The sequence below is a fragment of the Schistocerca cancellata genome, chromosome 7, assembly GCF_023864275.1.
Source record: "Schistocerca cancellata isolate TAMUIC-IGC-003103 chromosome 7, iqSchCanc2.1, whole genome shotgun sequence".
Lineage (NCBI taxonomy): Eukaryota > Metazoa > Arthropoda > Insecta > Orthoptera > Acrididae > Schistocerca > Schistocerca cancellata.
In genome coordinates this window covers 96,933,726-96,949,136 of record NC_064632.1, presented here as the reverse complement: position 1 = coordinate 96,949,136, position 15,411 = coordinate 96,933,726, and the positions used below count along the sequence as shown (strand labels likewise).

Below are 15,411 nucleotides of genomic sequence, written 5' to 3'. Positions count from 1 at the left end.
TTCGGCGGCACCCTCACCATTGCATTTACTCAACCCAGTGCACCACTGTCCCATTCGCTTAGCGACAGTAGGTTGTAGGATGAGTCCGGTGAACAGTGTCCTGGTGGAGGCCGGAGTCCCTCCATTGCAGGTGAGGAGTGTGCAATTGCTCTCCAGTTATGTCGCACACATTCATAGTTCTCTTGTGCATCTGAATTACCATCTCCTTTTCCCGCCCATGGCGGTTCATCTCCCGCATCGGCGGCCCAGGTCAGGGCTTACAATTGCAGTTCGTGTGTGATCCCTTCTCTCCAAATTGGAGTCCTTGCCTTTACCACCTGTACTTGAGGTTCATTCACAAACACCTCCATGGTGTTCACGTAGGCTGCGGCTTCGCCTGGACCTTCCACATGGCCCTAGGGACTCAGTTAACCATGAGACTCTCCAATGTCACTTTCTCTCGATTGTCGACATTTAGCGGGGCCATGAAGTGGTTAACACAGATGGCTGATGGTCATGTTGACTTTGCCTATGTTCATGGAGGACATATAGAACAGTACTCCTTGCCAGATGGCTGTAGTGTTTTCACTGCAGATCTGGCGGCCATGTCTCGTGCTGTTGAGCACATCTGTTCATGCCCAGGTGAGTAATTTCTCCTGTGTACTGACTCCTTGAGGAGCCTACAAGCTATTGACCAGTGATACCCTCTTTATTCTTTGGTAGCGACCATCGAGGAGTCCATCTGTGCCCTGGAATGGTCCAGTCATTCAGTGGTGTTTGTTTGGACCCCAGGTCACGTCGGAATCCCAGGCAACAGACTTGCCGACAGGCTGGCCAAAGAGGCTATGCGGAAACCGCTTATGGAGATTGGCTTCTTTGAAACTGACGTGCGTTCAGTATTACACTGCAAGGTTTTGTGGCTTTGGGAGACGGAATGGCATAATCTCACAACAAGCTGTGTGCCATTAAGGAAACAACGAGTATGTGGAAGACTATGTGTGTCTCTTGCAGAGACTCTGTGGTTCTCTGGTTACCTCCTCCGTCGCGTGGACCCACCTCGGTGTTGTTGTGGCCCACGAATGACGGTCGTCTATCTCTTGCTGCACTGTCCACTTTCAGCCACTCTGCGGCAGACTTTTAACTTTCCCAGCACCCTACCTTCGGTGTTGGGTGACAATACCTCAACAGCAGCTTTAGTTTTATGTTTTATTTGTGAGGGTGAGTTTTATCATTTGCTCTAAGTTTTAGCACATGTCCTTTGTCCCTGTGTGTCTTCCACCCTAGTGCTTTCAGGGTGGAGGTTTTAATGTGTTGCAGAGTGGCTGGCTTTTCCTTTTTATCCTCATGATCAGCCAGACATGGTAACCAGAGTTCTCGTTTTAACCTCTTCTGCCTGTTTCTTGCGTCTTTGTGGTTTTCTTGTCCCCTTCTGTCCATTTAAGTGTTTGTTGCCCTTCAGTCATTTTTGTGGTTTTTCCTTTCATTCTGTTTTGTGTTGCAAGTCTCATTGTCTTGTTCTCACCCTTGTCATTGTTTCCTTTGGAACAAGGGACTGATGATCTTGTAGTTTGGTCCCTTCCCCTCTCTTTTAAACCAACCAACCTCTCGGCCCTCTTGCTGCAAGGAGATCATTGTGCTAGGTTGTGTATTGGGCACAGTCTTTTTCGCCACCACCATTTTTTATGTGGTAATCCTCCACCATTTTGTACCCGTTGCCATCAGCCTCTGACAGTTTGCCATTTCATTATGGACTGCCCTTTTTTAAATCACTTAACATTCTAATTTACATTTGCCATCTGAGATATCAGCTGTTTTAGCGAACGACGTGCGGGCTGCGACTGTGTTTCAATTTTGCAAGAATATTAATTCCACCTGACATTCTAACTGTACATTTTGTCAGTCCTCACTCAGATGAAAATGTCACGGAGAACATCAGTAAGGCAGAAGAACTACTGCACTAATGAACAATAAGCTAAACGACAGCTTTCGCTGGACTCACGTAATGGAGAAGGTGGACAATGAAACAGTAGCTGACCTCCATATTTTGACTCTAATGATATATTTAGCTCCTCACAATATGCATTCAGGTCAAGGACATCTAATCTTTGGTTCGGGAACTCCGCTGTTTTTACAGCGTATTTTATGCCTTTCTCCAACAGAAAGCCCCTGTTTTTAGCTGTTTTTCCTTCCGTCAACTGGGTTAAAAATGTAGTCGCTTTTAACTCCTTTTTTGTCTTCGTGTTCTATGGTTCTGACACGTGTGCATATGGTGTTAGTTGTTTTTGTGCCCTGAAGAAAAACAAAACAAAAAACAACTAGTGCTGTATATTTTGTTGTATGCTTTTGTCCCATCTTCTTATGACTCTTCTTATCCCCTTAGTGAAGAGATCTTTACGTGGACCATGAAGCCAGTTTTGTACTTTTTCCTTCACCTTTGTGTTATCATTGGATTTGCTGTCGTGCAGAGCCTCTGTCATTGGATGAAACAGATAAAAACCTGAAGGGCCAAGGACAGGGCTGTAAGGAAGATGAGATAGAAACTCTGAACCTTCTTTATCGGTAGTTTCCTGTGTCAGTTGTGCCATATGAGCATTGAAATAAAGAAAGTGCATGCTTTTTATCTACTATCCCAGACATTTTCTCTTCAGCATAGGCTTAAATTTGTTCTCAATCATACCTGAACAGTATAGACTGTTGGTAATGTTCCTCCTCCAAAAAATCACAGAAAAGCAGACTATGGCACCTGGAAAGGTGGTTAACTTGACATTCCCCTCTGACAGTTGTGTTTTGAAGTCTCATGGACAGGTTATGCAGGTTGTTTCCACAGCATGCTTTGATGCTTAGACACTGCCTGAAAATGATGTAGCCAAGTCATCTCATACTTTAAAACCCTGTCAGAAAATGCATCACCTTCGCTATTGAAACAGTTTTTGAGTTCAGTGCAAATGCAAAATCTCTATTCCTTGTGACGAATGGTAAGCTCTCAGGGAACCCACTTTGTGCAAGTGTTATAGTAGTTTGTTTTAAATGATGGAATGTACTGCATGATCAAAAAGTCAGTATAAATTTGAAAACTGAATAAATCATGGAATAATGTAGATAGAGAGATACAAATTGCCACACATGCTTGGAATGACATGGGGTTTTATTAGAACCAAAAAAATACAAAAGTTCAGAAAATGTCCGACAGATGGTGCTACAAAATTTCAGAAAATGTCCAACAGATGGCGCTTCATCTGATCAGAATAGCAATAATTAGCATAACAAAGTAAGACAAAGCAAAGATGATGATCTTTACAGGAAATGCTCAATATGTCCACCATCATTCCTCAAGAATAGCTGTAGTCGAGGAATAATGTTGTGAACAGCACTGTAAAACACGTCCGGAGTTATGGTGAGGCATTGGTGTCAGATGTTGTCTTTCAGCATCCCTAGAGATGTTGATCGATCACGATACACTTGCATTTTCAGGTAACCCCAAAGCCAATAATCGCACAGACTGAGGTCTGGGGACCTGAGAAGCCAAGCGTGACGAAAGTGGCGGTTGAGCATACGATCATCACCAAACAACGTGCGCAAGAGATCTTTCATGCGTCTAGCAATATGGGGTGGAGCGCCATCCTGCATAAACATCATACATTCCAGCAGGTGTTTATCAGCCAGGCTGGGGACGATGCAATTCTGTAACATATTGGCGTACCTCTCACCCGTCACGGTAGCAGCTACAAAACCAGAATCACGCATTTCCTCGAAGAAAAAAGGCCCAATAACGGATTTTCGGTAGCCCAAATTCTGCAGTTGTGAGCGTTTACAGACCCTCGAAGCGTGAAATGAGCTTCGTCGGTCCACAACACGTTACTCAACCAATCGTCATCTTCCGCCATCTTTTGAAACACCCCCACCGCAAATGTCCTCCGCTTCACTAAATCGGCAGGTAACAGTTCATGATGCCGATGGATTTTGTACAGATAGCATTGGGGGGTACGCCTAAGTGCCAACCAAACAGTAGTGTATGGAATGCCAGTGCGACGTGCGAGCGACTGCACAAGCGCTGACTTCCCCGTGCATAGATGAACCCGCTACAGTCTCCATTTCTTCCTGAACTGTCTCAGCAGCTTTACGCCCTGTGCTCAGTCTGCCACTACGGGGTCTATCGTCTAAACAACCCGTGGCTTCGAACTTCGAAATCATTCTCGCCACAGCTGCATTTGTCAACGGACCTTTACACATTCAAATCCCCTTCCTATGGTGAAAGGATCATAACGCTGAACTAGCACATTCCCCATTCTGATAATACAGCTTCACTAAAAGTGCCTTTTCGGGTAACGTCAACATGCTGCAACTGCTGGCGCATCTGATTCTCTCTCTCATTACAGCTCCTTTTATACATGATTGTCATGCGCAGTCACTGATGTTTTGCTCTCCAGCGCCATCTGTCGTACATTTTGTGAACTTTGTTTTTTTTTAAAAAAAAACACATGTCATTCCAAGCATGTGTGTCAATTTTTTACCCCTCTATCTACATTATTCCATGGTTTATTAAGTTTTCACATTTATACTGACTTTTTGACCACCCGGTATTATACCAACACTTACCCAATGTTTTTCAGCAATTTGTTCAATTGTAAGTCATTGGCCTTCTTGGTTAAATTAATAATACAGATTTGCACTACAGAGGTTGATACTGCTTCCAGATGCCAAAAGTGTTGATCACTGGTTACAGTTTTGCAGGTACCTTTAAACTTTGCCACCAATGAATAAAAACATGTGGTTCATGCAACTACTGCCATAATATTTGTTTATCTGAGAGAATATTTCTTCGAGCAGGCACAACACCTTAGGTGTTACATTTACATAAATATTATCTGAACAAATGATGAACACTTTCCACTAGGTGACCAATTAACACTTACAAAAGTTTCCGTTTCCTGCAGTACACATTGCCCTCATTATGCATATATTGATTGTAAATTATTGATGAACTTTTTAGAAGGATACGGTAAAATATCAGATTAGTAGGAACATGAAAGATTTGCATTTGTGATAAATACAAATTTTGTAATATTCACTATTTCATTGTGAATTGTGCGCAGATGAACTATTTTGTCAGAGATAGTTAGAAGTAACTTTATTTTCTGCAGGTAAATGTTGAAAAAGTAACCAGTTTCCCTTACTAGTATTGCATATCATCTGTGGCAGCACAGTTTGTAAAATGAATGTGCTTAAAAATGAATTTGCAAAATAAAAGAGCACATCTGTGTATGAATGTGACGACATATCAGTGCATTCGTAAGTTACACTCCAGTCCCTCATCAAACAACAGGTGGTTGTGCGGCCCTTGTAAGACATGCTATGTAAGGCAAACCTGAACTCAGCCTTGGGACTTAACATCATAAAACAAAATGAAAACAAAAACAGAAGTACTTTTGTCTGTTAGGTAAAGTTGGTATGATGCAAAATTGCAGACACTATAGCGTGGCAGTATTGGGGTGTTTTGAACTATAGTTGAATTACGGACTGGTAGAGGTTGTGCCTGAACTACTTTGTTTACAATGTTGCCAACATCAGCACATAATTGCACAGTAATTGTTACCAAATGGTTTCTGCACTCTACTCTACTTTGTGTTGTGTCTATCATTATTTTCTTTTCTTATGTTCAAATGAGCAAAGCGTGTAATCCTGGTGCTTCACATGCTTTGAGTACGACTTTCTCAGTACCAGAAGGGATAGGTAATCCATTTGTCAGTTCTCCTTTCCCAGAAAAACAGAACATGGGTGTAGGCTGACTGACCTGTGAAAGGGAGATGGGGACTTGTTACCCCTCACAGCGCTCTTCACCTATCAGATGTTTGAGGTTTCCTTGTGCTCGCTGCTTCCTGCTACACTTTTAGTGTCTGCACTGTAGATACCATGCTGAGTTTCTTCATATAAAGTGCAAATAGTTATTTTCTGTCCTACTTCCACACCAAGCACCTTGTTATTCTGTCTGTAGCATCATCAAGTAGGGCTCGCATGGTCTGTGAATGGGATCTGCAATATGTTATCATTGCTTACATGCAATAGATTTGAGACAAGTGTTGTGCAGATTTCGTAATTATCAAACTGGGTGGGGAAAAAGAAAAATAATGTCAAGAATCATCTTAAATCAGAGTAGCAGTCCACTTGTAATGTCTCTTGCAGCGGTCTCTCCGCGATATTTTCAGAAATTTTATAAATTATATAACTCAGTACATATCTCGAAATATCTCTTCTTATCTTACCGATTATCAATGCAAAGTAGTTTCAAGCCCAATTACTCCTTGGAGCGTCCATTTACTCCATGGAATAGCTGCTCTGCTATCTACGTTTTCTCTTATGGAAAAGAATGAGGACTTCTTGCCGATTAGTCGTGAAAAGAGGATGTATATGTATGTATTGTTGGGCTAGTCGCCATCTTGATGAGATTCTGTACGAGAAGAAATTTAATACATGAACTAAACTAAAGTAAGTGTGTTCGTGTATTATGTAACTGTTTATTATTGACAGTGTCTGCTTACTAATGCTGTGTTGCACGGGATCAGTGGGGAACGTCTGATTTACACTGGATGAACCTGCCGTTTTGTATGCTCAAGATATCCAGTTACTTCAAATAAATAGGCTAACACGGTCTTACCAGCAGATCTCCGATCTTCCCCATGTGATCACCGAAAGTTAAAAATTATTACAAATGTTTCCAGGAGATCGACTGACAATTTTTGTCGCACCGAGACTTCGAAATTGCTTCAGTGCCTTATGGAATTTAAGTTAAGCTCAATTTAATCAAGATAGAACAGTATTGAACTGTGTGAATGTGATGAGCCTGCTTTGTCAATGAAAATTCCCTTAATATACGCATGTTTTTACTATCCTGATCAGTGAAGCTAAATCAGGCCGGTGTGAGAGAGGTTTTAAATTTTTAGATTCCACAAAAAAAAAAATATTAAACACTGTCTGGCGAGAAAATACTGCTGCTTCTCAACAGAAACAATCATTTTCTGACAGCTTAAATAGTGTCGAGGAAAAGAAACAAGCACATACTGCTTCAGAACAAACAACTGCTAGTTTTTTCAGAATAAAATATTCTGTTCAAAAAGCTCTTATTATGGAGGAGGAAACCATTTGTTCCCTATTATTATTATTATTATTATTATTATTATTATTATTATTATTATTATTATTATTATTTTACAATTGTATTGACCAACTGGGATCATGTTAACAGCTTCAGTTCCTCTTCTTCCTTTGTTGTTGGTAACTATTTTTCCAGTATTCCCTCATTTTCTCCCCATGAAATCTCTTCCCTTCTTCTGTCCATGTCATTCCCGATTTTTTATTTCTTCTGCTTCGAAAACCTTCCAAATTTAGTATTTTATTTTTAAAATGGTTTCTTTCTGCTAATTCTGATTCTTTGATGTTGTTTCTTCCTAGATCTTTTCTTACTTCTGTAATCCATGCTATTGTTGATTTCTTCTTCTTCCAGAAATATGGAAGTATTTGTTTTATTAGTCTATTTCCATCCATTCGGTAGAGGTGTCTGAAAAAGGTGAATCTTGTTTGGCCATTACTTCAGATATTTTCTTTCCATTTTTGTAGATCTCCTCATTACTTCTTATTTTCCAACCACCTGCAGTTTTTATCACACCCATTATTTTTCTAATAATCCTTCTTTCTAGTACTTCTAGTCTGTCCATCTTATAGTTCATCGTTAGACATTCAGATCCATATAAACATTCTGCTCGTTCCACTGTAGTGTAGTGTTTTAGTTTTATTTTTCTAGATACACATTTCTTGTTGGAAATATTTTTGGTCAAACCATTTGCTCTTTCCATTTTGTTAATTCTTACATCTATTGCAGATATTTTCTAGTCAGTTCTGTTGTGTAGTCTCTCCAAGATATTTATTTACTCGCTCTATTTTACCTATTTGTGTTTCTATGAATTTTGGCGCATTTTTTTATATTTGTCATGAATTTTGATTTTTGAGCTGAAATTTTGAGACCAGTTCTGTTTCCCCCACCCCCCAGGTGCTTTATCTGAATAACTGCTTCTGTCAGGTTTTCTGAAAGTATTGCAAAATCATCCGCAAAAGCCAAGCAGTTTACCTTAATTCCATTTGTTTTCCTTCCCAGAGTTATTGGTTCAATTTTGTGATTTTTTGGCTCTGAATTCCATATCCTTAGAATTTTTTCTAGAGCACAATTAAACAGTTTAAAGGTGATAAACCATCACCTTGTCTAACACCAGTTTTTATTTCAAATGGCTGGGATACTTCTCCCGTAAATTTGACTTTTAGATGTTGTACCTGTTAGTGTTTCATGAATTATATTTGCTAATTTTGATTTAACACCAAATTCTATAATGACCTTATCTATTGTTTCTCTGTCTATGCAATCAAATGCTTTCTTGAAATCAATAAATGATACTATTATTGGTTCTCTGGTTAATATTCTATGGCAAATTATTGTTTTTGAGTTAAAAAATTTGTTCTGCACAGGATCTTCTCTTTCGAAAACCACCCTGATATTCTCCCAGTTGTTTGTCTAAAGTATCTACCACTCTGTTCAGGAGAATTTTTGATAATATTTTGTATGCCACTGGCAGATGTGACACTCCTCTGTAATTATTGACATTTTGTTTGTCTCCCTTTTCATGTGTTGGGTGGATTAATGCTGTTTTCCATTGAACTGGAATCTTTTCAGTTTTCCAAATGTTCTCAAGAAGCAGTTGTAGGTCCTTTATGATTCTTGGTTCTGACCACTGCAATAATTCTGCTGCAATGGAGTCTTCACCATTTGCTTTATTGTTTGTGAGTGTTTTGATGGCTTCATGAATTTCTATCTCTGTTGGTGGGAAATCTTCCTCTGGGTTTTGAGGTGCCACTGGAATTTCTAATTTATCTGTTGAACTGGACAGTTTAATAGCTGTTCAAAAAATTTTGCTAAAAGTTCACAATTTTCCTTGTTATTTAATACCATTTTGCCATTTTCATCATTGAAACAAATACTTGGCATCTGATATCCTTTAAGTATGTGTTTAAAAATTTGGTAAAAATTTCTAGTATTATTTTTGGTGAAATTTTCTTCTATTTCAATAAGCTGAGAATTTTCAAAGTTTCTTTTGATTTTCCAGATTATTTTTGATGTTTGTTTTCTTTGTTGACCGAATTGTTCAAGGTCTTACTCTTTTTTCGAACATCTTCTTTTTCTCCATTTTTGAATTCTGTGTATTAGTGCTTCGTCACACTCCTCAGTCCACCTTGTCTTCTTTTTATACTTGGCCAATCCTGAAGTTATCTCTGCTGCTTGAGTTATTTGCATCTGAAGTTCACGCCAATCACCTTCTTTACTTGTCTCAGTTTCTTCTCTAAATTTTTATACACTTTCTATCGTAATATTAGCTGTAGTGGTGTTGTATCTGATCACTTTCTTGGTCATCTTTTTCTGTTTTAGATGGGAGAAATTTTATTTTAATCTTAGAGATATAATGATCTGAGTCGAATTCCCCATTTCTGACTATTTTAACATTCATAATTTCTGTGATATACCTTTTAGATATGGCTACACGATCCAGTTGAAATTCTCGTAGGTTTGAATTTGGATGTCTCCAAGTTTTGGCTTTTCTTGGTAGTTTGCAGAAATGTGTGGACATGAGTTTTAACTGAAACATTTTACACATATTGATCAGTCTTTCACCATTTCCGTTTGTTCTTGAGTGTGCTGGATATTCACCTACAATAGTCGTAAATTTAGTTTCCTTCCCAATTTGCAGATTGAAATCACCAAGAAGTATTTTAACAATCTTTTAGGTATGATAGAAATTTCAGATTCTAAAAGATCCCAGAATTGATTTACTTTCTCCAGATTTCTTCTGTTCTCTGCATTTATAGGTGCATGACAGTTTATGCGGGTGTAACTTCTATTCTTGCACTTTATTGTTAACATGGATATTCTTTCTGAATTCGATCTAAATTCTGTTACACTGTCTAAGGTTTTTTTGTTTACATAAAATTCTGTTCCAAACATCAGCATGTTTTTCATTATTCTCACTGCTGGTTTCCCTTTATAAGTTCTATAATGTTGTATATCAACTATATTCTCACCTAAGAATCGTGTTCCCTGGACTGCTATAATTTGTATATCATTCTTCTGCAAAAATAATTCATATTACTTTTGTTTCCCAGTTATCAGAAGAGAATTTACGTTTAATGTTCCAAAGTAGTACTTCTTCTTGAACTGAATTTTGGAAGGCTTTTCAATATATGTCATGTCTTCTTCATCACAAATGTTGGGACTTCCAGAATCCTAGGTCCCATTGCATTACATGATGTAACAGTGGATTCCTCATCATGTTACCACCTGGGCTAGAGCATCCATTGTGCGAACTTTCCATTTTGCAACTTGAAGCTGTAAATTATAAAGAATAGGGAATCTGAAGTCATCCCTGAATTCCCAAAGTAAGACCAGGTTGTTAGCGTGGAATATTACTTATTCAACCGCCACTAACATGTGGAAGAGACACTGTCGGGGCACCACCACTAACATTGGAAAAGTAGGCTCTGGTCCTCGCACGGTACACTGCTCTAATGTTTCACCAAACTAGAATACAATGCTTCTTGAAATATGCATTAATGCAGATTGTAGTGATGGTAAGCTTATAGTATATGGAAAAAAAGTATTTTTCATTTCTTGGCTGGGGTGGAACATGTAGAGTTACAGGAGTTAGCTTAGTTGTACTGTGAAATTGAGTATTAACTCATCTGCGATTGTTAAATCTAGTGTGCATTATTAAAGAGTTATCAATAATAAGAAGCAAAACTGTTTATCTTATCACTTCCTTACACACACAATTCTTGTTCATTGAAATTTGTGGAATTTTATATTTTTTTCATGTTTGCTGGTGTGTTATTCATATAACATATGATATTCTCAGTTTGTGTATGATCTCCGTTTAGGTTGCATTGGTGCGATGGACTGAGCAAGTGGGACTGGCTCTTGTTCGTAGAGATCTTGTAAGCATGCAGCTAAGAACACCAAGTGGTCACATCTTTTCGTACTCTATTTTGCAAATCTTCCCATTCACATCAGAAACCAAACGGATGGGTGTAATAGTTAAGGTAAGAAATTCAAAATGTAGAACAGTTTTATGTTAAGTGTTGATAAATCAGTTTGCCTCTATTTATCTTATCAACTACACTCCTGGAAATGGAAAAAAGAACACATTGACACCAGTGTGTCAGACTCACCATACTTGCTCCGGACACTGCGAGAGGGCTGTACAAGCAATGATCACACGCACGGCACAGCGGACACACCAGGAACCGCGGTGTTGGCCGTCGAATGGCACTAGCTGCGCAGCATTTGTGCACCGCCGCCATCAGTGTCAGCCAGTTTGCCGTGGCATACGGAGCTCCATCGCAGTCTTTAACACTGGTAGCATGCCGCGACAGCGTGGACGTGAACCGTATGTGCAGTTGACGGACTTTGAGCGAGGGCGTATAGTGGGCATGCGGGAGGCCGGGTGGACGTACCGCCGAATTGCTCAACACGTGGGGCGTGAGGTCTCCACAGTACATCGATGTTGTCGCCAGTGGTCGGCGGAAGGTGCACGTGCCTGTCGACCTGGGACTGGACCGCAGCGACGCACGGATGCACGAAAAGACCGTAGGATCCTACGCAGTGCCGTAGGGGACCGCACCGCCACTTCCCAGCAAATTAGGGACACTGTTGCTCCTGGGGTATCGGCGAGGACCATTCGCAACCGTCTCCATGAAGCTGGGCTACGGTCCCGCACACCGTTAGGCCGTCTTCCGCTCACGCCCCAACATCGTGCAGCCCGCCTCCAGTGGTGTCGCGACAGGCGTGAATGGAGGGACGAATGGAGACGTGTCGTCTTCAGCGATGAGAGTCACTTCTGCCTTGGTGCCAATGATGGTTGTATGCGTGTTTGGCGCCGTGCAGGTGAGCGCCACAATCAGGACTGCATACGACCGAGGCACACAGGGCCAACACCCGGCATCATGGTGTGGGGAGCGATCTCCTACACTGGCCATACACCACTGGTGATCGTCGAGGGGACACTGAATAGTGCACGGTACATCCAAACCGTCATCGAACCCATCGTTCTACCATTCCTAGACCGGCAAGGGAACTTGCTGTTCCAACAGGACAATGCACGTCCGCATTTATCCCGTGCCACCCAACGTGCTCTAGAAGGTGTAAGTCAACTACCCTGGCCAGCAAGATCTCCGGATCTGTCCCCCATTGAGCACGTTTGGGACTGGATGAAGCGTCATCTCACGCGGTCTGCACGTCCAGCACGAACGCTGGTCCAACTGAGGCGCCAGGTGGAAATGGCATGGCAAGCCGTTCCACAGGACTACATCTAGCATCTCTACAATCATCTCCATGGGAGAATAGCAGCCTGCATTGCTGCGAAAGGTGGATATACACTGTACTAGTGCCGACATTGTGCATGCTCTGTTGCCTGTGTCTATGTGCCTGTGGTCCTGTCAGTGTGATCATGTGATGTATCTGACCCCAGGAATGTGTCAATAAAGTTTCCCCTTCCTGGGACAATGAATTCACGGTGTTCTTATTTCAATTTCCAGGAGTGTATAAAGGCCTTGGAATAGGATTTATCAGCAAATTTGTGCTAATGAATATAACTTAACGACTGTTCAGTATAACACACACACACACCATGGACTTTGCTGTTGTAGGGTGGCATGCATACCTCAGCGATAGAGATAGCTGAACCATTAGTGTAACTATGTCAAAAGGTGTCTGTGTAAAGAGACCAGACTAATGTATAGTTTTTGAAGGGGCAATGGCATTTCACTAGTTACAGGGCCAACTGTCCAGTTAGTCACTAATGTATCCTTGTAATGTTAGCCTTGCACACAACCGAACAATAATGGATAACTTCTAGAGATAAAATAGTGAAATCATCCCAACAAAAATACATTGAAAAGACAAATCTCAGTGGAAGTCCTTTGATAACACTTGAGATTAAATTTAATCGATGAAAGAAGAACATAGAAATGCAGCAAATGAAGCAGGGAACAAAGAACACAGATGCATAAAAAATGAGATTGACTTCAAAGCAAAGTGGCAAATCAGAAATGGCTAGAAGTGAATAGAATGCTGTACAGGTAGAAGTATGAGTAGTAATAGCGAAGGTAAATGTCGTGTAAAAGAACATTAAAGTAACTTCTGGAGGAAAGAGAAGCTACTGTATAAATTTCAAGTGTTGAGATAGCAAGTGTGTACTAAGCAAATAAGGGAAGACTGAAAGATGGAAGAAATATACATGGTGGTCCATTGATAGCGACCGCGCCAAATATCTCACGAAATAAGCATCAAACGAAAAAAACTACAAAGAACGAAACTCGTCTAGCTTGAAGGGGGAAACCAGATGGCGCTATGGTTGGCCTGCTAGATGGCGCTGCCATAGGTCAAACGGATATCAACAGCGTTTTTAAAAATACGAACCCCCATTTTTTATTACATATTCGTGTAGTACGTAAAGAAATATGAATGTTTTAGTTGGACAATTTTTTTCGCTTTGTGATAGATGGCGCTGTAATAGCCACAAATGTAAAAGTACGTGGTATCACGTAACATTCTGCCAGTGCGGACGGTATTTGCTTCGTGATACATTACCCGTGTTAAAATGGACCATTTACCAATTGCGGAAAAGGTTGATATCGTGTTGATATATGGCTATTGTGATCAAAATGCCCATCGGGCATGTGCTATGTATGCTGCTCGGTATCCTGGACAACATCATCCAAGTGTCCAGACAGTTCGCTGGATAGTTACGTTATTTAAGGAAACAGGAAGTGTTCGGCCACATGTGAAAGTCAACCATGATCTGCAACAAATGGTGATGCCCAAGTGGGTGTTTTAGCTGCTGTCACGGCTAATCCGTACATCAGTAGCAGACAAATTGCTTGAGAATCGGGAATCTCAAAAACATAGGTGTTGAGAATGCTACATCAACATCGATTGCACCTGTACCATATTTCTATGCACCAGGAATTGCATGGCGACGACTTGGAACATCGTGTACAGTTCTGCCATTGGGCACACGAGAAATTACAGGACTATGGCAGATTTTTTGCATGCATTCTATTTAGCAACGAAGCGTCATTCACCAACAGTGGTAACGGAAACCGGCATAGTATGCACTATTGAGCAACAGAAAATCCACGATAGCTGTGACAAGTGGAACATCAGCGACCTTGGCATGTTAATGTATGGTACAGCATTGTGGGAGGAAGGATAATTGGCCCCCATTTTATTGATGGCAATCTAAATGGTGCGATGTATGCTGATTCCCTCCATAATGTTCTACCGATGTTACTACAATATGTTTCGCTGCATGACAGAATGGCGATGTACTTTCACCATGATGGATGTCCGGCACATAGCTTGCGTGTGGTTGAAGCGGTGTTCAATAGCATATTTCATGACAGGTGGATTGGTCATCGAAGCACGTTTCACTGGATCTGACGTCCCCGGATTTCTTTCTGTGGGGGAAGTTGAAGAAATTTGCTATCGTGATCCACCGACAACGCCTGACAACATGCGTCAGCGCATTGTCAATGCGTGTGTGAACATTACAGAAGGCGAACCACCCTCTGTTGAGAGGAATGTTGTTACACGTATTGCCAAGTGCATTGAGGTTGATGGACATTTTGAGCATTTATGGCATTAGTGTGGTATTTACAGGTAATCATGCTGTAACAGCATGCATTCTCAGAAATGATAAGTTAACAAAGGTACATGTATCACATTGGAACAACTGAAATTAAAGTACCTGCACTCTGTATTTTAATTTAAAAAACTTACCTGTTACCAACAGTTTGTCTAAAATTGTGAGCCATATGTTTGTGACTATTACAGCGTCTTCTATAAGAAAGCGAAAAAAGTGGTCCAACTAAAACATTCATATTTCTTTACATACTACACGAATATGTAATAAAAAATGTAGGTTCCTATTTTTAAAAAACGCAGTTGGTATCCATTTGACCTATGGCAGCACCATCTAGTGCATCAACCATAGTGCCATCTGGTTTCCCCCTTCAAGCTAGACAAGTTTCGTTCTTTGTAGTTTTTTCATTTGACACTTATTTTGTGAGATATTTGGCCCGGTCACGATCAATGGACCACCCTGTAGAGTGGGGCCATATAAAGCAAGGAAAATTGAAGACTTTATTTTAGAAAGGGAAGAGGAAATGGATAAGATAACTGCTTTGAGAATTCGATAGACCACTGAAAGACTTAAGTTGAAACAAGATACTCATTGAGAGAAGTGGCCATTATGAAACTGTTCGAACTCCCCCCCCCAATCTTTCTTTTGACTGGTTTCTATGCTGCCTTCTGCAACTTCCTCTCATATGCCAATATCTCCA

The 15,411-nt window shown here is 40.6% G+C and overlaps 1 protein-coding gene across 5 annotated transcripts in view; it reads left to right on the top strand.

The window, feature by feature from the left end:
- The window catches only part of LOC126091941 (probable phospholipid-transporting ATPase IIB), a 501,129-nt gene that overhangs the window by 88,601 nt on the left and 397,117 nt on the right, over positions 1-15,411 (top strand). For all 5 annotated transcript variants that reach the window (XM_049907268.1, XM_049907269.1, XM_049907267.1 and 2 more), the window contains one exon: positions 10,948-11,109. In XM_049907268.1, coding sequence (XP_049763225.1) covers positions 10,948-11,109 — 162 coding nt within the window. The remainder of the gene's footprint in view (positions 1-10,947; positions 11,110-15,411) is intronic.